Source organism: Argiope bruennichi, chromosome 6, assembly GCF_947563725.1.
Source record: "Argiope bruennichi chromosome 6, qqArgBrue1.1, whole genome shotgun sequence".
Taxonomy (NCBI): Eukaryota; Metazoa; Arthropoda; class Arachnida; order Araneae; family Araneidae; genus Argiope; species Argiope bruennichi.
The window spans coordinates 47,091,371-47,117,233 of NC_079156.1; the positions used below are offsets into that span (position 1 = coordinate 47,091,371).

Below are 25,863 nucleotides of genomic sequence, written 5' to 3' on the forward strand. Positions count from 1 at the left end.
TTAAAAAGCATACATACCAACAGAAAATGGAGCATAGCTTTGTGGTTGCTTAATGATCTTGGTGCCATCAGCAGTCAGAAATCTTTCCGGACGAAATTCTTCAGGTTCATCCCAATAGTTTGGATCATGATGGAGGACCCATAAATTTGCAGTCATTTCGGTGCCCTTTGGGATCACATATCCATTGACGGGAATATCGTCAGTTGCGCTATAAAATTAATTGATGATAAGTTTAACTAATTATCAAATAATATTTTTCTGAAAAACAGCACATTACATTTTTAATGCTGAACTCTTTATTTGCAGTTGTAAAACTTGAGCCGATTCAAAGTGAATTAATTCAAAGCCAAAATCAAAAGTGAAGCAAATTTGAAAAATAAAAATTATGTTTTATTATAAATTGAGTTGCACCAAGAGGTACCATGAGGGCGTAGATTTGAAACTCTCGTTTTCGCTTCCTTGATAGGAAGGCTGTGGGATCGAGATATCTCTATTTCGATTACAAGACGTACCTCTTAGGGAAGTGTTAGATGGTGATGGTCAATACGGTTGAGAACTTTAGAACGCTGACCTTTGTTTCCGTCTTTTGCTAATGGTAGATATTCAGCTATTCCCGGTTTCCTAGGCAGGACAGTAATTATCCAATTCTGATTATCATGATACTGTTAAGTTATTAGATAATTCTAAATTTTAATCAAAAAAAGTCCAAAATCAGAGCATCCTGTTTTGGAAGTTAGGTGAAAAGGGTACTGACAAACAAATTTAAAAATTGAATCGTTTAATAAATAAAAAAAATTAATATTTAAAAAAATAGTTCATTAGCTGAAATATTTTTAATATATTTTTGAAACATATCCTCTAAAAAGAAAAATTCTTGACAGAATCCATAGTCAAAATCTCTGTGCCGATTTCGCATTTTTTATTTTCTTACAAACTTTTTATTCCAACAAGGAAAGGGAGTCAAAAAGAAAATACCGTAAGTCCTCTGAATAAATTAGCTGCATACTATATTAGTGAAATACAAAGAAAGAATCATATATTCATTTTTATAGTGACCATTAGGTGGCGAATATCTGTAACACAAATCGTGACAAATGTCCAACTGTGAAATGCGCCATGTTTTGTCTCTCATAAAATAGAGTTAGTTTATTTTAGTCGTATTAATATCCCGTTTTAAAGCAACACTGGGACTATGTTGGGAAGGACGTCGTCATTTTCAACCACGGTCAGATGACGAGGAGACGACATCTGAGATGGCACCCCCTCCAAGTTTCCGCACCATACCAACGAGATGGCGTGTGCCCTGGCGGATTTAGAGTGCACCAGAACCGCTTACACGACGGTTCTTCGATGGAATCTGAAACCCTTCGAGTTCCTAAGCCGACACCTTACCACCAGGCCACCGAAGCCTCCTCATAAAATAGAAAGTTGGGCAGTAAGTCAGCCATCTGACTCTCCGACCCGCCACGAAGGCACACGGATTTAAACCATAAAAACTGAATGACCGGACTGCCGCAACAGCAACATTGGCGGGTCCTAAGATTGTGGTTGTGTCCTAAGGGCCATCACCGGCCACGGTACAACCCTCCCCGTAGGAAGTGCGTCAGTCATCAATGGGAGGAGTCAGATCCCCCACCTATTAGTGTATCCTCCAAGGTGGCGAGATCCAACCACCATGACGGAAGCATCCCATCCTCATTCCGAGGTGCCCCCCACGGGGGGAACGTTGGGGAGTAAGAATTATGAAAATATATTTTTGCCACATTACAGAATAAGTTATAAAATCAAAATCCAGCAGTAAACTAAAAAATAAAGGTAAGGCCATAATAAAAAAACAACATTTTGACGTTTATTATTTCTCTATTATAAAGTAAAAATGAAACACTAAAATCTTTTGATGGTTTTGTTGTGGCAAGATATATTTCATGGAAATTTGTTAAAACGACTACATTTATACTATTAGTATAATCAGCTGGTCACTAATAACCTTTCTCAGAAAAGAAGGCTCTCTTTTAAGAAAAAAATATATATAACCAAATGAAGAGTGAAAAAAGAGATACGAACAAGAGATTCTGATATTTCTGAAAGAGTTTCACTATTATCAGAAATCGAAATAGATAAAAAGAAATAAAATATAACAAGATAAATGATATGTTGAACCAAGAAAAGGCCACTGAAGAATAATGTTAGAAAAATGAAATAAACACTATCCGCTCTTTATTAGAAAACTAGCCGCCTTTGGCGACCAGCCGGTTCGCCAATCTTAATGTTCGTTAAAATTTTAATAATTAAATATTTTATGCAATTCCAACTTTAATAGATTCTTCAGCAAAATATTTTAAAACTTCAAATTTTGATAGTCATATAATTCACTCATAATATTATAAAGGCCTTCAGTCATAACGTGATATTTATCTCTCTAATTTTCTGTTACCCCTCGTAGAATTTATGCTTTAAATTAAAGTGTAAATGATTCATCTGCAATTAATATAATAATATTTTTTACTGAAACAAAGCATTTTTTTTAATAATATGATTACTGATAATAGAGTCACTGAGCGTTTAAACTTTATGGGCACTAAAGAATATCTTTCTTAATTTATGTAATATCTCAAGAATTTGTCAACAAAATTTTCGCAGATTCATCATGAACAGATAGATTAATGAACAATGTGTTATTTTAAATGCATTAAACACTAAGAAAATAAAATGAATCGTTTAAAATAATCGGTCTAAAACAGGTTTAAAAAAACTACTTAAAAAACGATGTACTTAAAACTATAAGCATATACAAAAATATATATAACTAACATAAATACAATTTAATTACAAAAGCATGCAACTAACCTAAAAATAATTTAAATCATTGAAAACAGGTTTAAAAAAAACTACTTAAAAAACGATGTACTTAAAACTATAAGCATATACAAAAAATATATAACTAACATAAATACAATTTACTTACAAAAGCATGTAACTCACCTAAAAATAATTTAAATCGTCTGTTGAAAGTGGTTGTCATGACAACAATTAGAACAATGCGCATGCGTGAATTTTCTTCGGAAACTTCTTTTCCCTTTCCAGCTGTGTTGCCATAGAAACCGGTGCACAGCTGTTTACACGTTTATGTTTATCTATTCAGATTTTATAATATCTAATCAGAGTAACGGTGAATATCAGTGTGTTCGTGTTCGTCAATAAATGTTAATTTTTTTAATAACATGATTAACGAAAACAGAGTCACTGAGCATTTAAACCTTATGGGAACTAAAAAATATCTTTCTTAATTTATGTAATATCTCAAGAATTTGTCGACCAACCGGTTCGCCAATCTTAATGCTCGTTAAAATTTTTATATTTAAATATTTTATGCAATTCCTACTTTAATAGCTTCTTCATCAAAATATTTTAAAACTTCAAATTTTGATAGTCATATAATTCACTCATAATATTATAAAGGCCTTCAGTCATAACGTAATATGTATCTCTCTCATTTTCTGTTAGCACCCGTAGAATTTATGTTTTAAATTAAAGTGGAAAGAATTAATCTGCAATTAATATAATAATATTTTTTACTGAAACAAAGAATTTTTTTATAATCTGATTAATGAAAATAGAGTCACTCAGCGTTTAAACTTTATGGGCACTAAAGAATATCCTTTTCAATTTACGTATTATCTCAAGAATTTGTCAACAAAATTTTCTTAGATTCATCATGAGCAGATCGATTCATTAACAATGTTTACTTTTAAATGCATCAAACACTAAGAAAATGAAACGAATCGTTTAAAATAGACGGTTTCAATCAGATTTTAAAAAAACTACTTAAAAAACGATGCACTTAAAACTATAAGCATATACAAAAAATATATAACTAACATAAATACATTTTAATTACAAAAACATGCAACGAACCTAAAAAAAATTTAAATCCAGTCCGCATCGGTTGATAATAATTCGTCAACACAATGCGGAATTCAGAACACAAAGCGCATGCGTGAATTTTCAACGCCAGTTACGTAACGCAAATACGTGATTTTTTTTCTACGCCAGTTGGGGTAACGCTATGCGGATTAGAAATTTTTAATTTCCTTTATTCTTTTTTATTTTTATTCAAAAGTTCTTCAGAATGAATCTGAAGGATCGAGTGATTAACAATGTTTAATTTTAAATGCATCAAACATTAAGAAAATAAACAGAATCGTTTGAAATAATCCGCCGAAAAATACTAACCCTAGCCTCATTACTGTTGGGAGAAAAAAAACCCGGAAGCCTTACTCATTTGGCGGTGGCGAAAATGGAAGATTTTTTTGGCGGAAAAGTTGGCGGTGGGGGAAATGGAAGATTCTTTTGGCAGGAAAGTTAGTTTTTAATTAATAATTAAAATTCTAATTAAAATTTCAAAAAAAGGGACCCCAGGTGCACATTCCCGACCTCTAAGGTATACATGTACCAAATTTGATAGCTGTATGTCAAATGACCTGGCCTGTAGAGCGCCAACACACACACACACACACACACACACACACACATTGAGCTTTATTATAAGTATAGATAACAAAAACTGGGAAAATGCAAGGTATCTTTTATTTTCAAACAAAACAATTATTTATTATATATATCAGTTAGCAGATTTGTTTTGCTTCTCGCAAACAAAATACCTAAAATATAAGAAAAATAATTCTGCCGCTTTTCGGAAAAGATAAATAAAGGAGGGAAACCTGTATAAAAGTAATGCTGAAAATATGTTTTATTTTTCACTTCTGTGTTTTTATTTTTAAATCCAGTATCAGCTCCCAGATCGTGTTGATCGCTCTTTCGATGAATAATATGATAATTTTTCAAACCATGTATTTTTTTCTACCTGAAAGAATTATTTTATTTTCAATAAGAATACTTCTCATGATATCTAGGTTTTTATTATAAAATATTAGCGCTTATGTGAGGGAAAGTTTTTATTTTATTTCATTTCTAATATAGAACCAGTGGGATTAGTCTCGGCGAACTTTTACGGGTACTTGAATAAAAGTATTATCTTTCCTTTTCCGCATAAAATTAGGGGCCAAGGGCAAAGCCATAAAATCTATGAGTGTTCTGATCTTTGTAGAATAGTAAAGAGAACCAAATACACATGATGGACGTCCCTTTTTCGACCAATTAAAAACAACATAATTTTAACTACAATTTTAGCAATAAGATCATAAACATCTAAGCTTTAGATGCTAGATCTCTATTCCACATTTCCTTTTTCTATGTCGTTGCGTTTTGAGTTCTCATGTCTATATACATGCAAATATACAAATAGTCAACCTCTTGATAAAAGGGATTCAAATTTCATTCAAGATCTACACTTTAGATGCTAAATCTATTTATCAAATTTTCTCTTTCCAGCTGCTTTAGTGAATTTCTCCTATACAGCCAACTTGTTAAACAGACCTTTTCTAAATAGGTTTCATTCAAAATTCGATAGAGTTCTTCAATTTTGGTGTTAAGATTTTTTCAGTAAATTTCATCTGTCTAGCTCAAAGCATTTTTTTTTTGTTTGTTTACAAACAGACAAACATTCCAAAAATTGTGATTCGTATTTAAATCTGCTGGAATCACCAGTTCGAATTTTGCTGAGATTATTATACTTTCTCTTTAGATATTTCATGAATGGGAATGTTTAGTCAAAATTATATTAAGAAATATCCGAAAAGATATACAGTATAATCTCTGAATTTCATTGCACAGCTCGTAAACATAAGTTAAAATAAGGGGCAAATGGCAAAAACAAACAGGGAACATTATTAGAAAACAAAGCGTGAGAAAATAAACATCAACAAGGATATAAATGAGCTTTAAAAGTAATGACAACAGATCAAAATCGATGTTCATTTTCCAGAAAATTGATTTTATGTTCACTAAGAATCTGCTCGTTTTTTACTGAAGCGAATTTTAAATCTAATATTATTAGCGTTGGCAGTTTTTCTTCTTTGATACATCTTGAGAGTGTTTGTGCTGCCATCTGTTGTACGTAATGTGAAATAAATTATCACCTGGAGAAATTGTATATTGTAGTTTTACCATTTTTCTTTCTCGTACACGAAGAAAAACTATTGCAATTGTCAAAAAAATTTGAATTCGAAATTTTGATGAGTCTACACCATTCGGACCTCTCTGAGATGGAAAAATACAATTTGGGGATTATGTCTGCAAACTGGAAAATTCATAATCCATTTAGATGAAATTTGGCCAGATGAAATTTGATATGTGATCTTTCTACCAAATTTGTAATAAATTTTTTTTTAAATTTTGAATAAAATTTACTTACAAAAAAATTATCTGTTTGTCTGCCGAATTCAAAAACATATGATAATTACAAAACTTCAAGAGCTAGATAAATGAAATTTTACTTTTTAGAATTCAAAGTGTGTATTCGTATCATATTGAAAATATTGTGATTGTTCAAAAATTTGAACTCGAGGTTTTAATGAGCCCCCACGTCTCCGAACTTCGCTGAGTTGGAAAAGCACATTTTTGGAATTATGTCTGTCTGTCTCGGAATACGCTAACTAAAAACCACTTTGAACTAGAAATGGATGAAATTTAATATATATGGATTTAGATGAAATTTCTGGTTTTCTATCAAATTTTCATCGAAATCCATTTAGAGGATATCTATCTGTCTGACTGTCCGAATATATATATACTCAATAACTACAAAATGTAAAAAGCTAAGTATGTGAAATTTGATAAACAGATTTTGTATTCAGATTTGCATCAAATTTTGAAATCCATTAAGAGGTTAATTATTTGTTTGTTTGTATATTTTCGCATGCATTAAACGTCATAACTTAGAAATGACTTAGACAAATGAAATTTGGACTGTGATCTTGTAATTATAATTGTAATTCTGTGTCGCACTTTTTTTTGTTTTAACCCTTTGACTACACATTTATTTGAAACGACTTTTGTATTTGCATTTAATTTTTTAGACATGTGAAGGCAGCCGCTTTTACATAAGAATTCATTTATTACTTATTATTCAGAATATATACTGCTGCATGGTATTGAAATTAGCTAATTAGTATTACAAAAAACATGGAATCATAAATTCCAACAAATACAGAACGTTCTGATACGTCAATTATACCCAAAAGGATAAGAAGAGAAAAAAGTGTGCAAAATGTATACTTGTGGCGGCTCTCCACTATGGAACTGTTTTTGTATAAACATTTATAAGCGAACAGAAATGGAGTCTTGATCACTCTCGCTTTCACCAGCACTGCAGCTGTATCGTGTAGAAATAAATGTTTTACTCATTATTTTAATGTTAATTTAAAGTTTTAATTAAATGCTAATAATTTAATTATTACATATATATTTAATTTGTTAAATAGTCGTTTGGTATTTTATTGTAAATAATGTGTTTGTTTAATTAATATTTTAAAAAGCGGTGGCAACATCAACTTTTGTTATTGTATATTTTAAAAAGAGTTGGCAACATCAATTTTTGCTTTTTTATATTTTTTCTTTCGAATTCCGTAAATAAATGGGAAGATATTTTTCACTACTAAAGTCTACGTTTATTTCTACCCCATCTTCTTCAAGTAACTCTCATATTTATTTTACAGTCATGTAACTGGCCAGTTGTCATGTGAGATGGAGCTTAAATTAATTGTGGTTGTAACGGATTGGTATGAACGAGGATAGAACCTGGGACCTTGTGGTTCGCAGCCGAGTAACATGATCACGATACAAAAGCAGTTGATCGTGCAGCGTCGCTGTTGAGTGGTGATGTATTTAGCTGTTGATTCTAATGAGCCTGTACCCATTTGAGTAGCGCCAAGCATTATGGCGAGAGTCTGTGGCTGAGTAGTTGCTGCGTCAATTGAGTATGACGACTTTGGGTTGCTGTGGCCTTTTTTTGTGTTGCTGCGACAAGTGAATCTGAAGACTTTGGTTGCAGGTAGATGGCGCCACAACAGCTGTACGAAAGTTGAAGATTCATCGTCCGAGGTCACGCTGCGGATTGTTATGAGAAAAGATAGAACCTGGGACTTTGTGATTCGCAGCCGAGTAACATGACCACGATACAAAAGCAATTGCTCGTGCAGCGCAGCTGTTAACTGACTTATAAGCTATTCACCACATGGTAATGTCTAGGACAAATTAGTCCGCAAAACATACTTGTTATCGTTCATTTACTTCAAATCTCAAAATGGTGGCATATTGGACTCTATAAATAAAAATCTGAGCATATAAGCATACAAATCTGAGCGAACGATTTACATAAGTTTCATAAAAATTGTGCAGATTAATAGGAGATCATTCCTTTATTAAAGCGTGCCCTACTGTTTTTTTTTTTTTTTTTTCATTCAGAAATTAAGCATTAAACCAGGAATGAAATCTTAAAAAAAGCTCACTGCTAAATACATCTTTTTTTTTTCCATAGAAAGTTTTAAATACATTCAAATAATCCGAATTTATTTAATGGATTAAACTAAAATAAAACTAATTAAAAACACACAAATCATGCTTCAAATCAAAGCATATAAATATGTGAATTTTTCTTGATATGAATAAATGGAACCAAAGAATATTCCGTAAAATAGGACCCAATTTAGGATATAAAAATCATAATTTTCATTGATTAGGTGGGATTAACTAATCGGTCAGAATTTAATTAATCAGTCTCATTAAAATGTACAAATAAAACGAAATTATAAAATCGTTTTTTGCTTTTATTTATCTATGTTGCAAAGAAATTCGAATATGTTTCAACTTTTTTCCTGACTGGAGATAAAAAAAAAGCGCCATAAATTGCAAAAATATTCAAAACAAGATAGTTTATTTAAGAAAATAATCTTGTTATTTATTTTTAAATAGTTCTCATTTTAAAATTTTTATAACAAAATTGGTCTATTAATTTCTTTCTCTGAAAATAATTCGTCTTAAAATAAAACTGATTCCCGTTTCTTTAAAGAAAGAAGCAAAAACTTTTTTTACACAACTTTCTCTTCTCATAAAAATGGAGCCAAATGGCCTCCCGTTGGTATGGTGCAGAAACGGGAATCCGTGTCATTTGATCGCGGATCAAAATTGAGAAGTCTGTCTCAAAATAGTCCTAGTGTTGCTTTAACCCTTTCTAGGGCCATGAGAAGTATGTTTCCCACCAAATTTATCAATATTTGTATGAAATTATGTAGGTTGGCGTAAGTTCTGACAAATTTTTTTAGAAAAACAGAAACTTAGATGCTTCAGTTCTTTATCTCACACAAAATGATGTGCCTTGATTTGTCACTTTATTAATTAACCAAATTAATTAATTAATCAAATTAAATTTATCTAATAAGCTAAATGAATCTCTTTTCTTATTCTAATTTCAAGCTTAAAAATATTTTTACATAATATGACTAGAAAAAAATGGCCCTTTAAAAGGTTAAAACGGGACGTTAATATAACTAAACTAAGCAGTATTTAAAACAGAGAAAATAACTACAGAGAGCAAATAAAAAACGGCATTTTTAAGGAGTTTTAATTAGTAGAGCATATTTTTTCAATTGTTAGATTCCCTTTATAAATTATTGGTCAAAGGAGTTTTTCATTTAAAAAAATTTCCTTGATGGTGCGGTTTTTGAGGAGAATAAAAAGAAAAAAAAGTATCATATTATTCTGGTAGGAATCCCCATGAATTCTCATTGGTTTATCTTCCATTAAAAAAAAGTATTCATTGTCCCAAAAAATATTCTAAATAAAATATTTACTCTTCAATAAAATAAATTTTAAAAAAATAAATCGTCTGTGAATTCATTCTTTAAGAACTCTGCAGCGGAGAACTTGTAATGGTTTTCAATCTAATGAAAATATGGTTTTACTTAAAAACAACATTTCTAAATGTGATTTCTTAACAGAAATCATATATAATACCATTCATTAAGTCTAGGCATAATTTTCACAACTCTTTTTTCGTGTATTTTTGCTTCCAGATCTTGAGGTATCTTTGTTTCTAATTTTATATAAGTTTCCCAAAATTTTCAACTAAGCATAGCCTAATCAAATTTTAAGGTTGAAATATTTTATCTCAAGTATGCAGTATATAATTTCAAGTATGTAGTAAATTTAAGTATGCAGTATGTTATAACGATGTAGTTGTAGCAGAAAAAAATTCCACTCGGCCAGCTGGAAGGCAAAGGTGGATTCCTTTGCATCTGAATTACTATCTGGCAACATAAATTGCTGATGTTAGAAAAAGTCAAAATTAGGAAGTGGAAATCACTTTTCACCCCCCCCCCAACTTCCAAGATGTTGCAGTCATCAAAAATCTTTAGGTACTAAAATTTTTTGCCTTACCAAGACTGTAATATGGCTAATTGGATTTATTTTTCTATTTTCAATATTCTTCAATATTTATATGTTCAATATATTCACTTTTCTATCTTCAATTATGCGATATGTAATTTTCATCTCCTCAAAATCCGTTTCCATTCCCTTTGATCCAGATAGCCCATTTACGAACTCGTCCGAGATTTTCACATTTCTAAAAACATACTCCAAGTCAGTTAAAATCCAAATCACATTACTCTAGTTATCCTGTTTACGAGATAACATGGGCAAAACGTTATATGTGTGTATGTGTGTAATGGTATTTTAAAATCTAATTTAAATGCTAATTAATTTCCAGAATTTTTATCTTAATTTAATCCCATATCAACTTAATTCTAAAATGTTCTCTTATTTCCTGATCCAATTCCGTCTTTTTCATTTAATTAATGCTACACCAGCTCTGTAAAACTGCTTTAGTTCGTTCTTTCACTCGCTTTAAGTGAAGAGATAAAAATCTGTCAAGCTAAGCGAATTCTTTTAAAAGATACCTGTATTCTACTTATCTAAAACGATGCATGTAAAAGAATCCCTATCATAATCTCACAGTATATTATCATTGGAAATAAATATTTCTGCCTCCTTTCGCTCTTGTGTCGTGCTGCTGATTGTCGTACCTCGCCGCTTCTTGCTTGTACATAAATTATGCCTCTCGGGATGGAATAAAAGGGAAGTTTAAAAATTCGAAGTGTCCTCTCTATTTTCGGCGCGAAACTGCTCATTATATATGAGAATGAAGGATGAAAGATGAATGAAGAATGGTTTTGGATTCTAAACATCATGATCGGTTGCTCATTATATATGAGAATGAGGGATGAAAGGTGAATGAAGGATGGTTTCGGATTCTAAAGACCATGATCGGTTGCTCATTATATATGAGAATGAGGGATGAAAGATGAATGAAGGATGGTTTCGGATTCTAAAGACCATGATCGGTTGCTCATTATATATGAGAATGAGGGATGAAAGATGAATGAAGGATGGTTTCGGATTCTAAAGACCATGATCGGTTGCTCATTATATATGAGAATGAGGGATGAAAGGTGAATGAAGGATGGTTTTGGATTCTAAAGACCATGATCGGTTGCTCATTATATATGAGAATGAGGGATTAAAGATGAATGAAGGATGGTTTTGGATTCTAAAGACCATGATCGGAGAAGAACTGCAGAAATTTTCTCAAAGTCTTGTCTCTTGTCATGGGAACCTTTGCTATATGTAGTCTTCTTATGGGAATCTACCTTAATATTCGATTGAGGGAGAAAAAAAGGCGATTTTTTTGTATGAAAAATAAATGTATTTCTTAAAAAATAAACAGCAAGATTATTCAGAAAGTACAAATTTATTTCCAACCTCTTTTTAAACACTGTTTCTTTTTAAAGTGCACCATTTTCTGTAGACAGAAAGAGGGTTCTATTCTTTTTAGTGAAAATACATCTTCAACGGTCTCATTTTGAGAGAGATTTTGTCTATTTCCTCATTTAAATTTTGAAGTGAATCTAAAATACTTTTATCGTCGTTTCATTTCCACCCTACTCCATATTTCATGGTGATTTTTTCTGTCTTTAAATGAAGACAGAAGCAGATAACTTTATTCACTGTTTTAATGGAAGATAAATTTTTCTGTAAACATAAAATGGCAGAGCGCCTGTTTATCGACATATATGACATTGACTATGGCATAAAGTGATGAAATTGATGTCCAGATACTTACATCCTATTCCCACTCATTGGAACGTTACTTGCATATCGTTGGCCCTCCATGAGAACAGCAAACGTGTAAGGGATTTTGTCGCGTTCATCGTATCTTGCTCGTCCATCTAAGCCAGTGGCCTCCATAAGTTCCTTATAAACCGTCTCCTGTATGTCCTTATGCGCACTCATGATTCGAAATAGCCAGCCTAAAGAGCTGAAGATGGTATGTGTGGCTCCAAGAAACAAAGAGGTTAAGTTGCCTTCAAGTTCAGGTTCTAAAATGAGAAAAAAAAATTTAAAATAATAAATATAATATTATTATACATTTTTTTTTTCTATATTTAGTTCTCTTTTACCATTCAAAGATAATATTTTAATGTCATTTATAACAATGTACCGCAAAATTTAATATAAACATAAGATTATATATTTAACGCGAAGGGATTACATGGGATTGTCTATGAAAAAAAGAAACATTAAATGGATTCTGTGCATGCACATAGTTTCAGTCATTAATGGAGAAATAATAAACACAGGAGTATCTTTTATTATAGCTTTGCCTAACTTAACTTTTTAATTTAATTTATTTGTACGGTGAAAATATAATGTTACGCATCTGTAATGCTGCTTCCCAACATAGTTCATTCCACCATCGGAAAGAATGTTTTACAGTTATCTGTATTGGACGGAGTCCGTGTGTCGCGTCGGAGGTCCCGGAGCTTGGCGACAAACTTGGCGACCATTTGGAGACGAATTTGGTGACTTTGGCGCCAAAATAGATTATACCCGAAATATCGAGAATTTTCCCGAGCCGTCCAGTAGGAACCGAGTTACGCCTCGAACGTTCCTGATTGGTTGAGAGGCTTCTAGCCCCGCCTCCTGAGACCTATAAAAGGAAGCATCCGCAGCTGCCGGGCAGTCGTGAACCAGATCGGAGAGAGTAGTCGGAAGCGACGGTGAAGAACTGGTCTTTCAAGAATAAGCGGAGCAGCGACGGAGTCAAGCTAGTGCTGAACTAAGCTGTGCGCTACTCTCTGCAGTAGAGAGTCTTGTTGTATGCTGCACGTCTCGGCTGAAGATAATCGTCTTTTGTGCTGTATATAGTTGTCGTCTTTGTACTGTCCTGTGTGTCTTCGTATAGATAAACGTCGTTGTTTTATTTTCTACTGCCGCCTGCTGATTGAGCGTTCTTCACACCATATAACACCCACTATCCAAACGAACCCCGGATATTTCGTAACAATAATTTCTTAACTCTTACTGTCTCCCTCTACCCCAATGGATAGTACATTTCAGAGTAAAACTTCTGTTATGACATATAGCATGTGGCACAGATATTTGCCACCTAATGAAAGCTGTAAAAAATAAGATATAAATCTTTGTCAGATATTATATGCGGCTATTGTATTCAGAAGTTTAACGATATTTTTTTCTTGGTTCCCTTCCCCCATTAGAATAATTGATAATTAATAAGCCAGGAGGGCTACCAAATCAGAAAGTATTTCTTAACAAATGCCATTCCTGCTAACGTTTTTGAAAAGCGCATTAAATTCTGCTTTATTCTAAACATCAAGAGCAATAGCAGACAGAAAACGAACTTCAGACAAAGATTCCGACGCCCTTTACACTCGAATACCATTGAGAAAAGCACTAATTTACTTATCAAGTAACTCTATCGAGTCTGTTTATCATATATTGCCATGCCAAAATGTTTAAATTTTTATTCCCAAAGTTTGCATTTTTTTAAAATCTATTATAGTTTTATTATCTTAATTACTTGTAACCCCTTGTTTGTTTTTCCGTTTTTTTTTAAAGTTTACAGTATTTTACCATTTAATTTGATATTGTTTCATTTTGACAAGAATCTTCCTTTTTGGCTTTTATTTTAATGACATTATATATTTATGTTCTTGCAGTGATGCAATTTTATCAATTAGTCTGACATAATATAATAAACATAATGACTTTTATACCAAATTACAAATCAAATTACAATCAACAAAATTAAACTAATTATATTAAAAAATATCACATCGCCCAATGTGACAAATTAAAAATCTGCGTTGTTGTTAGAACTCGTTCATGTGGAGCCTATTTAATGGAAGCGGAAACAATTATCGTATGCAAGAGACGCAATATCAACCGTTATGACAACATACATGGTAAATTGTAACACGATATCTTCGGGAAACAAAATTAGGCAAATGTAAAAATAATTGATAAGGACAAAAAGGTACAACTCAAATTGGTTCGTAAGCATTAGTAATAACTGTTTCAATAACGCATAAAATAAAGATTATCTCCAAAATATAATTGAAATAAAAATGTCAAAAAGAAAATTCTGCGTTGTAAGTTTATAGAAAAATTCAAAAGCATTAATATTAGAACTCACATCATCTGAGACCCATAGAAGTGGAAATTTGCCATCTGATCTAATGAATCGACATTCCTCCTATTTCTGAATACTAAGGACGTCAAAAAAAAAAACATTTACTGTAGATTTCCTCTTATCTACTGTGATATATAGAGATGATTCTTTGCTGGTATTAAATGGGTTTTCTTGACAAGATTGGGATCCTAAATGTATCGAACTCCTATCATTACTGAAACATTCTCTGTGTTAATATTCATATTTTTGCACAAATTTTACTCTAAAAGCAGCAAAACTACAGCAGTAGGGTTTAAAAAATCATAGCAGTGAAGTGAGACATCTCTGCTTTTCTCTGTCATCCAACTTGAATAATTCTTGGGACGAAATTCAGACTCTATGAGAGAGTTACTCTTTCAGAATTTAAAATTGTGATAAAGAAAGGGTTTCATATTCTCTTAAATGTTGAGAATGGATTTCATACATATATCCAAATTCCCATATGTTATACGCACTTCATAATAAATAAAAATTTTGATAAAACTCAAAAATACAATACTGGGTATTCACCAATGTCGTGCAAATCGTCACCTGCCCGCCATCTTAGGACTAGAATGTTCTAGCCACACCAAGATTTTAGGGTTGCACCAAAAATGAAATGTGTTGCTACGTTAGGCGAGTTATCACCATACAATAAATTCAAATTTTGAAACTGTTCCGTATGATTTGAACTAGCCGAAATTTTGTTTTATTTCGTAAACGCATGCTTTATATTTTATTCTATTTGTACATCAGTTAAATCTGCATCTATAAAAGGAATTAGAATTATTAAGATTACGTAATGGCAAAATAGTATTAAGTATATCCAGCAATAATTTCTAAATGCAATATTTTTCTGAAAAATTTAACAATTAAATACGTCGGCATCTTTTTTTTTTTTTTTTTGGTCACATGATATAGAACGCTTTTTTATGCAATGAAGTTTAAAATTACTAATATGTAGACAGAAAAATTCTGAAAAGTAATTCTGAAGATTGCTGTAAATATTGACGGTGGAAATATAAGTAAAATAAACATCTACGTTATTTAACCCTTTAAAGGGCCATTTTTTTCTAGTCATATTATGTTAAAATATTTTAGGCTTGAAATTAGAATAAGAAAAGGGATTCATTTAGCTTATTAGATAAATTTAATTTGATTAATGAATTAATTTGGTTCATTAATAATTAAGTAACAAATCAAGACACATCATTTTGTGTGAGATAAAGAACTGAATCATCTAACTTTCTGTCTTTCTAAAAAAATGTGTCACAACTTATGCCAACCTACAAAATTTCATACAAATATTGATAAATTTGGTGAGAAGCATACTTCCCTCGACCCTTGAAAGTGTTAAGATCATGATACATCAGACCATCTTTTCTTCTATACTTAACGTAAATGAAACAAAATTTTACCAATTTCGTAACTTAGATTCATAATTGAAAACGTACCTGAAAAGAAATGATTCGTGTTCTTTGATTCTGACAGCTCAGCCAACTTATTCAAATAAGAATTTATAAAATCTTGTACATCTTTAAATTCAGGAGTCTTATGACGGCTGATTTCCTCTCTGTAAAAATATAAGATTTGTAAACAAAAAGAAAAAATAATTCCTAAAATGCGATTAATTAAAACAAAAATATAACTTAAATAAAAACGACAAGAAATAAGTAGATGATAAGACAAGATATGAACTAGTTAACTATCGCAAAATTTAATATCCATAACAGTATTAAGATGAACGCTTTTTGCATGCACATGCCAAACGTACTTGGATTGATTCGTGTCGTATTTTAAAATTGCTGCCTTTCTGTCCCAAAAATTCGCCATTTAAGAGAATTTTGGAAACTTATCAACGTTTAATTTGAAAAATAAAATACTTATTTGAAAAATAATGAGAATTCTGTGCTGTATTCCAATTGTGAGATTTTAACAAAGTCACGAAATCGCGACTCTCCCACTACAGAAATTCCTATTTCTTTTTACAGATTTCTGACATAAATTTCTGGCTTTGAAATTTCATCAACATTTAATTTAAAAATTAAAATATTTATTTCAACAAAAATGAAAACTCTTTATTGTATTAGAAGCCTTTATTTTAAATCACGAAATCGCGACTCTTCCATTACAAAATCAAGAGTCTGCCACCGCGGAGATTTCTATTTCTTTTTATAAATTTCTGACTTAAGAATATTTTTGAAATCTCGTTAGAACTTAATTTAAAAGTTAAAATATTTATTTGAAAAAAAAAATGAAAAATAAAAGCTAAAATATTGAAAAATGAAAAAACAAGGAACTCAGTGAATTGTACTGTGGAACCTAAATTAATTTTTTAAAAATTGATATCTGCTATCCCAAATATATATATATATATATATATATATATATATATATATATATATATATATATATATATATAAGCATTATTTTATGTGAAGCAGGAAGCAGTTTTGAAGACAGTGAAAAGACTTTTTACATTTTTAAATTCCTTTTAATCTATCGGGAAAGCATAATTATTTACAAGCGAACGCGGATATGACACGTCCGTCACAGCGCAGCACAAAAGCAGAAGTGGGAAAGAAGAAGTAAATAAACTATCCCTCGTCTTATATAACATGAGATATGGATAGGCAAAATATTTCTTTACAGTGCTAATATATTATTAAGATTCTGATAGGAGTTTCTGACGATGTCAATCACATGTAAAGGAAACACAGGGATCTTTTAAAAAGAATGTGCTTACTGGACAGTTTTCCATACCTTCACGCGGAGCGTGTGAAGGTGCCGGCGTTTAGCCAATTCAGCAATTTTACAAAGCTACTCTAGAATTAATTAAGTAGAGAAAGTGGAATTGGATCAAGAAATAAGAGAATGAATTTACTATGGGCTAAATTAAGATAAAACTTTGGAAATTAATTAAATTGAAATTAAAATTTAAAATATCATTATATATATATATATATATATATATATATATATATATATATATATATATATATATATATATATATATATATATATATATATATATATATATATATATATATATATATATATATATATATATATATATATATATATATATATATAAAAATTACCTCGCCTCGCTGTTTCGTGTTCATTCCCATTTTTTTTCTCTGTGCTTCTTCGGTTGGTAACTTCCCACGACCCTGCCCTATTCGCCAGACAGGAAAATCGAGTGCATAGTGGACATTCGCGCCAAGTTGTAACTTTTTATAGGCATGAATTCGTTAAATTTGACAACCTTCTTTGTCATTTTCTAATAACCTTATAAGTAAAAAATAAATGCCTCAAAAGCGATAAATCACCAATTTTTTTCCCGTGCATTTTGTGACTTCAAAAACCTCAAACCAAAATAACATCGTGTTTTCACACGATAAAATCTTTGTTATATTGGAGGATTTTTGGTAGTTATGCTAACTTGAAATTATTATATTTCTATCTCAGGTATCAAATTTTGCTAACAAACCACCGCGAAGGTTAGTGTATATTTTTTAGAAACCGTAGGCATAAATAAACCTATATTTGAAATCTCATTCGTGCTTAATTTAAAGGTTTAAATATTTATTTGAGAAATAATAAGAAGTATCATTTGAATTGATTAATTTTCTTTCAATTGTGATTGTGACTCTGCCATCAAGCCACTGCAACCATTATTATTTGTCCTCAAAATCTCTTATATAAGAAATTTAAAATCTCAATGGTGTTGTTATTATTACTCCGCTGAAGAAGTCAGCGATTTAAGCCGAGTTTGTGCAGTAGCTTCAGAGTGTATAGGCCCGAGAGCAGAAGTCTGACTTCTAGCTGATATGAAGATGACACTCACACACTTACTCGCACAACCCCTTTTTGCAGAAGAGGGAGGGACTTTTTCACAGATAGCACACGGGGTAAAGAACAACCACATCCGAACCAGGACTCGAACCTAGGAAGCTCAGATCACGGGGAAGGCGCGCGACCCCTAGGCCAGGACGCCACCGATCCCAATGGTGTATATTCTAAAGATTTGGGGACTTACTTGAGAAACAATGCGAACTCCCTGTTGTATTGTGCGGCTTTGTCATAACCACCAATTTTAAAAACTTCGCAAAATTTTCTGAGCCCAGGCACTGCAGAAGCGAGGAAAGAAGCTCCAGTGTAAACTGTAACTAGCCAAAACTGTGTTTGAGTAATTCATAAGGATCTTGATTTTGTCCGTCTCGTTCAGTCTCCGACCAATCAGCAATGTTATGACATTCGAAATGAGAGAATGCATTAGATAGTCGGAGATTTCGACCGGCTGGCCTTTAAATTCCTGAATTTTCCCAGTGAACCTTGCAATTTCATCCTGAAAGAGATTTATTATGTGTTTTATATATAAAGAGATAGGTAGATATATAGATATGGATATACAGGGTAGTTATAATTAAACTTCCCTTATAAATAGCATTCTACATCGCAATCGTGTGAACGGATTGCAACGAAATTTGATATATAGACTATATACGAGATGCGCTTACGGAATTTTGAAAAAAAATTAGTTCCAAAATATCCACCAGAGGACGCCTTTTCCAAAAAAACATTAAATTTAACACAATAAATGACCAAAACGGATTACAGAAACAATATAAACAATTCAGAACTAGTATTATGAGTAATAAAATGAAGAAACGGGAAAAGCTGAAAACTCCATAATGCTTCATGTGCGAAGCATCACAACTGACCGGTTATGATCTGCTGTTGAACATCCACTTAAAATTTTGCAGGTGAATGAGGGTGGTCACATGGAGAACCTTTCCCCACATCGTCTTGGACACGATTAATAACTGCTCCTCTCGTACAATTTCGTCCTAATCTGTTCTAATTTCTGAAAACTGAATTGTTTTTTTTTCTTAAACTGAGTACTGTTATTTTTTCCTTACCTTTACTTAATGCGGTTCAATGAAAGAAACTAGTCAAGAAATGTTAATCTTGTTTCTGTATTCCGTTTTGGTCGTTTATTGTGTTTAAGTTAATATTTTTTCCGGGAAAGTGTTCGCTCACTGGTAGACACTTTCAAACTATTTTTTTTTTTCGAAATTCTGTGAGCGTTTCTCATGTATAGTCTATATACCAAATTTCGTTGCAATGCGTTAGCCTATTTGAGTTGTAGGACGCTGTTTATAGGGGAAGTTTAATTATAACCATCCTGTAGATATAGATATGTTGTCTCTAAACAACACTCATATTTCTGAAGAAAACGCCAGGGGTAACCATTAGCAATGCAAGCAAGTAGCTCTATTGGCGAGTAATTACCAAGCGATTATAAATAAATTTCCCAATTTTGCAGTACTGTTAAAAGGAAACAAAACATACAACTTTGTTGTTCGTGGAAAGTTTAAATTAAACACAGTTATAAGTGTTCATTGTAAATCCCTCCAATAATACTGTTACGAATCTGTAATGCTGCTTCCCAGCATAGTTGGTTCCACCATGTTGAAAGAATGTTTTACAGTCATCGGTACTGGACGGAGTCCGGTGTCGCGTCGGAGGTTCCAGAGCTTGGCGACCATTTGGCGACTTAGTGGCGAATTTGGCGGCTTTGGTGCCAAATTAGGTTATACCCGAAACATCGAGAATTTTCCCGATCCGTCCAGTAGGAACCGAGATACGCCTCGAACGTTCCTGATTGGTTGAGAGGCGTCTAGCCCCGTTTCCTGAGACCTATAAAAGGAAGCGGCCGCAGCTGCTAGGGCAGAGTAGTCGACAGAAAGAACTGGCCTTCCAGAGATTAGCGGAGCAGCGGCGGAGTCAAGTGAGTGCTGAATTAAGTTGTGCGCTACGGTCTGCATTAGAGTCTGTTGTTGTGTTGTCTACGTGTTGTCTGCACGTCTCCGCTGAAGATAATTGTATGCTGTATATAGTTGTCGTCTTTGTGTTGTCTTATGTATCTTCGTGTAAATAAACGTAGTTGTTTCATTTTCTACTGCCGCCAGCTGATTGAGTGTTCTCCACACCATATAACTCCCACTATCCAAACGAACCCGGGAAATTTCGTAACAATACGAACGATATCAAAGCGATACGATAGATTTTTTCGTGGATTCCCGGCCTCTTTGATGTGAGATTTTGAAAACATGCAGATACGCTTGTGTTAATTTTCCAACATTAATTGGTAGACATGAAACTCACATCTCCTGTTTGATGTATCTTGATAACAGAAAAATCAAATATTATCATACGGGTATATCTACATCCGGTCAAAGTCATCCTACCTCTTTCATCCTAAACCCCAAACGCATCCAAAAAACGTACGTCTCCAAACGTATTCCCAAAACACATAAATATTTTAAATAACTAATAATTAAACAATAAATAAGATTCTTGATATCCTCAAAAATTAAATTAATACATTTAAGCATTTGATCAAACCAGAAATTAATACTAAAATAAATTTCCGTGTAAAAGTTTTGAAATCTTATGGACAAAGGATCAGGGTGAAGATTAGATATTGATTTTTCTTTATTTCTTCAGATCTTCATGGAAACAAATATTTTTCCATCGTCAATATGAAGACGAAATATTATGATTCCACGATTGGTTGTAATCAACGAGTTGTGAGTGTTCATTACCATAACACACTACTCCCACCCGCCGCCTATTTAAACCATACGCTTGGCGCAGTATAGCCAAGATTGGCTCTTGCGCCAATAAACCCAACAACAACAACCTACCCGCCACTAAGGCACTCGGATTTATCTTCCTGCCCGTAAGGCCACGACAGTAACACTGGCGTGAACTGACATTGAATCCAAAGGGGCTATCACCAGCCACGGTACTACCCTTCCTGTGGGAATAATCGGTAGGGGGTCATCCTCGTCATCTATATTGGGTAGTCGAACCCACACCATTTCTGTATCCACCCGGGTGGCAGGAACCAAGCACCATACCGGAAGCTTCTCATCTTCATATCTGAGGTGCCCTCCGGTGAGAGGAGTGATCATTAAAAGAGAGTCCACTCAAAAACAGTCTTTTTTTTTTTTTCATATTTAGGTGCACTCTTTTGGCATTAGCATGCATATTTTTCAACTTTTGCTTTTCAATAGGTTGGTGTTAATAACACTATTTGGACAGCAGCTACCAAAAAAAGAACTATAGGTAGAAAGAAGAAAGAGTTTTAATAAAAATCATTTTTGAGATAATATTTTTGAAAAATAAAGCTTAAGACATGCTTAAACTTGCTTAATTTTTAATTCAGTTTTGGATTTGACAAGTCAACAATGGTCTTCCTCAAGTCTAGAAGAACAACTGTGCTTAGTTTTATTAAGATCAGGTAAGAAAAGATGTATAAAGAAACATTAATATCTCTCTATATATAAATAGATAGATATCCATCACGCATTTACCATGATTGAGTCTTCCCAATGACCCCTGCCGAGACCTAGTTCTTGAGAGGTTGACATACAGTATTTTCTTTGCTCTTTCCAAATTTCACCATTAGTGTTCATTATCCCTGCAATAATAAATTTTATTATTAGTTTATATTAAAATTCAATAAAATATTTCTACATAATCTGGTGGGACCGAAATTCTACTATGACAAATTTAGGGCATATTTTCTAACTCTAAATCTTTGAGCTGATTGGTCAAGTTCCTTTACCTGTGAGCTGATAAATTTCCTTGCCATATCAATATGAGATAACTCAGAGCGACATATTTAAAGTAAAACCAAGACCGCAAACCCCAAATAGCACAATATATTATGTCATTGATCCAATATGTCCATTATATTTCACAATATTCAAAATGTCGAGGATCGTCCTAAAAATATTACACAATGATTTTGTATTGGTAGGGACGCAATTCATCGTTAGAGATTTTAAGGCTTTCTCTCTGTAGCTTTGTTTGGCTTCGAAATCTTCGATAACAAAACGAAATCCACAATAGTTTCCGGGAGCGTAAAAGCTCTATTAGTGCATCCTTTCATGTCGACAAAGGTACCAAATCTCATTTCCAAAAACAAGATGGTTGCTAAGATTAGCAATTCAGTAAAACAATCGCTGGAGGGTTGTTTGTGCAACTACTTTGCTTGAGCTTTTAAGTTGCCATATTGGCGACAAAAGCATATTGAAATAGATGTCAAGAAAAATGCAACGCTAATTATTTCTACTGAAATTTTAAAATTCGACAAATGTCATTAATCGCGTATCAAAATATTTTAAAATTCAAAAGAAAAACAAATTGTCTATGTTTGATTTTTCAGACATATAAGATATCTCAAGGAATATAAGAATTACTTTTATAGTAAATAAATCATGACAAACGTTTTCGACATTTGGCGCTTTACTTTTTAAATTACTATATTTTGGCGCTAGTTTAGTTACATTACCGTCCTGTATTAAAGCAAACACTAGAGCTATTTTGGGACGGACCTAGTAATTTTTATCCTGGGTCAGATGACGAGGACGACACTTGAGCTGCCACCCCCTCTCCAAACTTCCACATCATACCAGCTGGAAGACGTTTGGTTACGACGGATTTTTCATGCGCTAGACCGGCTTATCGGTGGAATCGGGTCTCGCACCTGAAACCCTCCGGTTAAGAAGCCGACAATATTCAGCAAGGGCAACAAATATTACTTTTAAAATTTGAAATTGCAAATTAAATGCGTATGTTTTTTACAGAAATATATAAACACTGGTCAATCTTACCGTGAGGATCCAAGTGGTCAAGCTGTCCAAGTGCTCTGTTCAAAGCGGCAGGATGTGATAAAACTTGCTTTACGGCATTGTACTCGTTCAAAACAACTGTATACTTTCTACCAAAGTAAAGGCTAGGAAAATTTTTAAAGTGATATAAAAAATTGTCTAATTAAATATTATGTCAAAATTTTTAACTTATTTCTTAAGTATCATCTATATATTCAAATTCATGAACAAGGATTTCAACGAACTTTAGGGTTAAATATGGCATACTATGCAAGATAAATCATTTTTGCAATTAAAATGAATATAAAATTATAATAATTAAATATTAAAATTAAATATATATTAAATTAAATTAAATCATTTATTAAATTAAGTAATTAATCATAAATTATTAAATTAAATTTTGAGTATTAAATATTTAATTAAATTATTAAATAAATATATTAGTTAAATATTAAAATTGATTTTAAATTATACTAATTAATATTATAATTAAAACACGGAGTTGAAAGTTTTGTAACGATAACGATAAAGAAGATTCAAATAAATGATTGCAGGTTTGTTCAGTTTAGTTTAGTTATAATAACGTCCCGTCTTAAAACAACATTAGAGCTATTTGGGTACGAACCTAGTGATTTTGAATCGCATTCAGATGACGAGGACGACACCTAAACTAGCATCCCCTCTCCAAACTTGCACACCACACCAGAGGGTGGTCGGTCGGGAAATTCTTGATTTAAGCGCTATCAAGTAAACGAGCGCAATATTCTAGCACATATATTTCTGTATGAAACTGGTTTATTTCAGTATGTTTAATTCATCTTTAAATCTTGTCCATTTCGAATCATTGCCACATATTTTATAATATGACCCTATCATAGAGTCCTTTTCAGTTCATTGTTAACTTAACTCTTCTTATAAATCATCATATACTTTACTACTTCTGTTTATTTATCTCAATGTATAATAAAAGATAAAAAATATAACAGTACGTCAAACCTAATATACAAAAATGAATTTTTATTTGTTCATATTTTATGCGCTGCCGTATTGTTCATCTAATTGCGATAAAACTTGGCCAACTTATTGCTTGTACTTGCGCGAAGGTTATAAGGTATACTACACTTATCATATCTAATATATAAAAATGAATATTTTTTGTTCAATGGTGGTAAAACTTATCCAATTTATTGTTTTGAACGTAGAAAATCCACGCTTTTAACATGGCCAGTTGTATGTTGGATGATCACGCGTCGGATAGGCAAGAAATTTGTCTTTGCTGACATCTTCCATATTAACGTCCCATTATAAGGCAACACTAGGGCTCTTTTGGGACGGACCTCGTCATTTTGAACCGCGGTCAGATTACGAGGACGATAGCTGAGCTGACACCCCCCTCTCCACACCATACCAGCGGGAGGACGTTTGGCATGACGGATTTAACGTGCAACAGACCCCCTTACAAGACAGTTCTTCGGTGGAATCAGGTCTCGAACCTGAAGCCCTACGGCTCACAAGCCGAGACCTTACCACCAGGCCACCGCGGCCCTTTTTTATGCTGAAGACAGAAAAACAAAAAAATATATATTGTCTACTCTAAAGTATACTTGAATAAAAAAGTAAGAAAAAAATAGAAAAAATATTATTTATATATCTTTTTTATATATATCATTCAATTTCAATGAACATATTCATTATTGACAAGAAAATAAATATCATTCTTTGTAACATCCCTAATTAAGCAAGATAATTATTTCAAACTTCAAACGATATTTCCAAAATTATTTCTTCTACTGCAACAATGCACCGGGTACCAGCTAGTTATTGATAAAAAATAAATGAGTGAACTGCTGAAGGTAATAATGCAGCTACTGTGAACTACGTCATAGTTCGCTGGCCGTATTAATTTTGTTGTTCCATTTAAGGCTCTTATACGTAATTTGCTTTGCTTCAGCAAAATATTTATGCATCGAGTTATGATAGATATTAAGGTCATATAACTTTAATTGCCTTCCACTTGTTCTTTTTTGTATACATGCGTCTTCCTAATGTACCGAGTACCAAGACATCATGATACCAATAACAACTTAAGTAACCTCGTATTTGCGCATAACTTTTTGTGGTATTGTAACTTTATTTTCTTATTTTTCGTGCATGCAGCTCAGTGGATAACAGAATTTTTCTATCTTAGTTTTCAAAAATGGAAGAAAATTTCAAGATTAAATATTTGGTAAATCATTGAAAACGGTTTGAATTTTATTTCCTGAATTATGAAAATGAATAATTATCAATATTAAAAAAATTTGCAGAGCGGCTAAATATTTATCGTCAAAAAGATAAATATTTGAATTTTTTAAATGCTATAAAAATCATTTTTGTGCAATATTATTTTTGTAAATTATCGTGAAAAAAATCCCAGAATCTCATTACATTTTTGATTATTTAAAATTTTAAAAGAAAATGCCCCAACTTGCAGATTTCTACCCTCCAAAGTATATTTTTCCAAATGTGGCAGTTCCTTGTCAATATGTTCATCACCAATAAGCATACACACGCTAACATTTTTCTTTATTATTAGATTAAACTAGATAAATATTTATCTTACTGTTGCGCAACCATGGACATTGCGATAGTGATAGCAAAAAATCAATCATAGCAACTTCAAAACTTCAGTAGCACTTTATGAATACCAAAACTAGTACTTAA

The 25,863-nt window shown here is 32.4% G+C and overlaps 1 protein-coding gene across 1 annotated transcript; it reads right to left on the reverse strand.

Annotated features, from left to right (window-relative positions):
• On the reverse strand, positions 1-25,782 carry LOC129971735 (cytochrome P450 2U1-like). The gene is made up of 6 exons (XM_056085712.1): positions 25,763-25,782; positions 23,161-23,282; positions 18,510-18,600; positions 15,922-16,040; positions 12,080-12,335; positions 1-208 (listed from the first exon to the last, which is right to left on the reverse strand). The coding sequence occupies exons 1-6, from the start codon at positions 25,780-25,782 to the stop codon at positions 1-3; spliced, it is 816 nt and encodes a 271-aa protein (XP_055941687.1).
• Between the last annotated feature and the right edge of the window lie 81 nt (positions 25,783-25,863).

Excerpts from the sequence above, each read along its gene's own strand:
- LOC129971735 (XM_056085712.1), bottom strand. The coding sequence starts at position 25,782 with ATGTCCATGGTTGCGCAACA. Across the intron at positions 18,601-23,160 it reads TGACCACTTGGATCCTCACG|TGCCTGGGCTCAGAAAATTT; the intron begins GTAAGATTGACC and ends TCGCTTCTGCAG. Across the intron at positions 16,041-18,509 it reads GAGTTCGCATTGTTTCTCAA|AGAGGAAATCAGCCGTCATA; the intron begins GTAAGTCCCCAA and ends ATATTTTTACAG.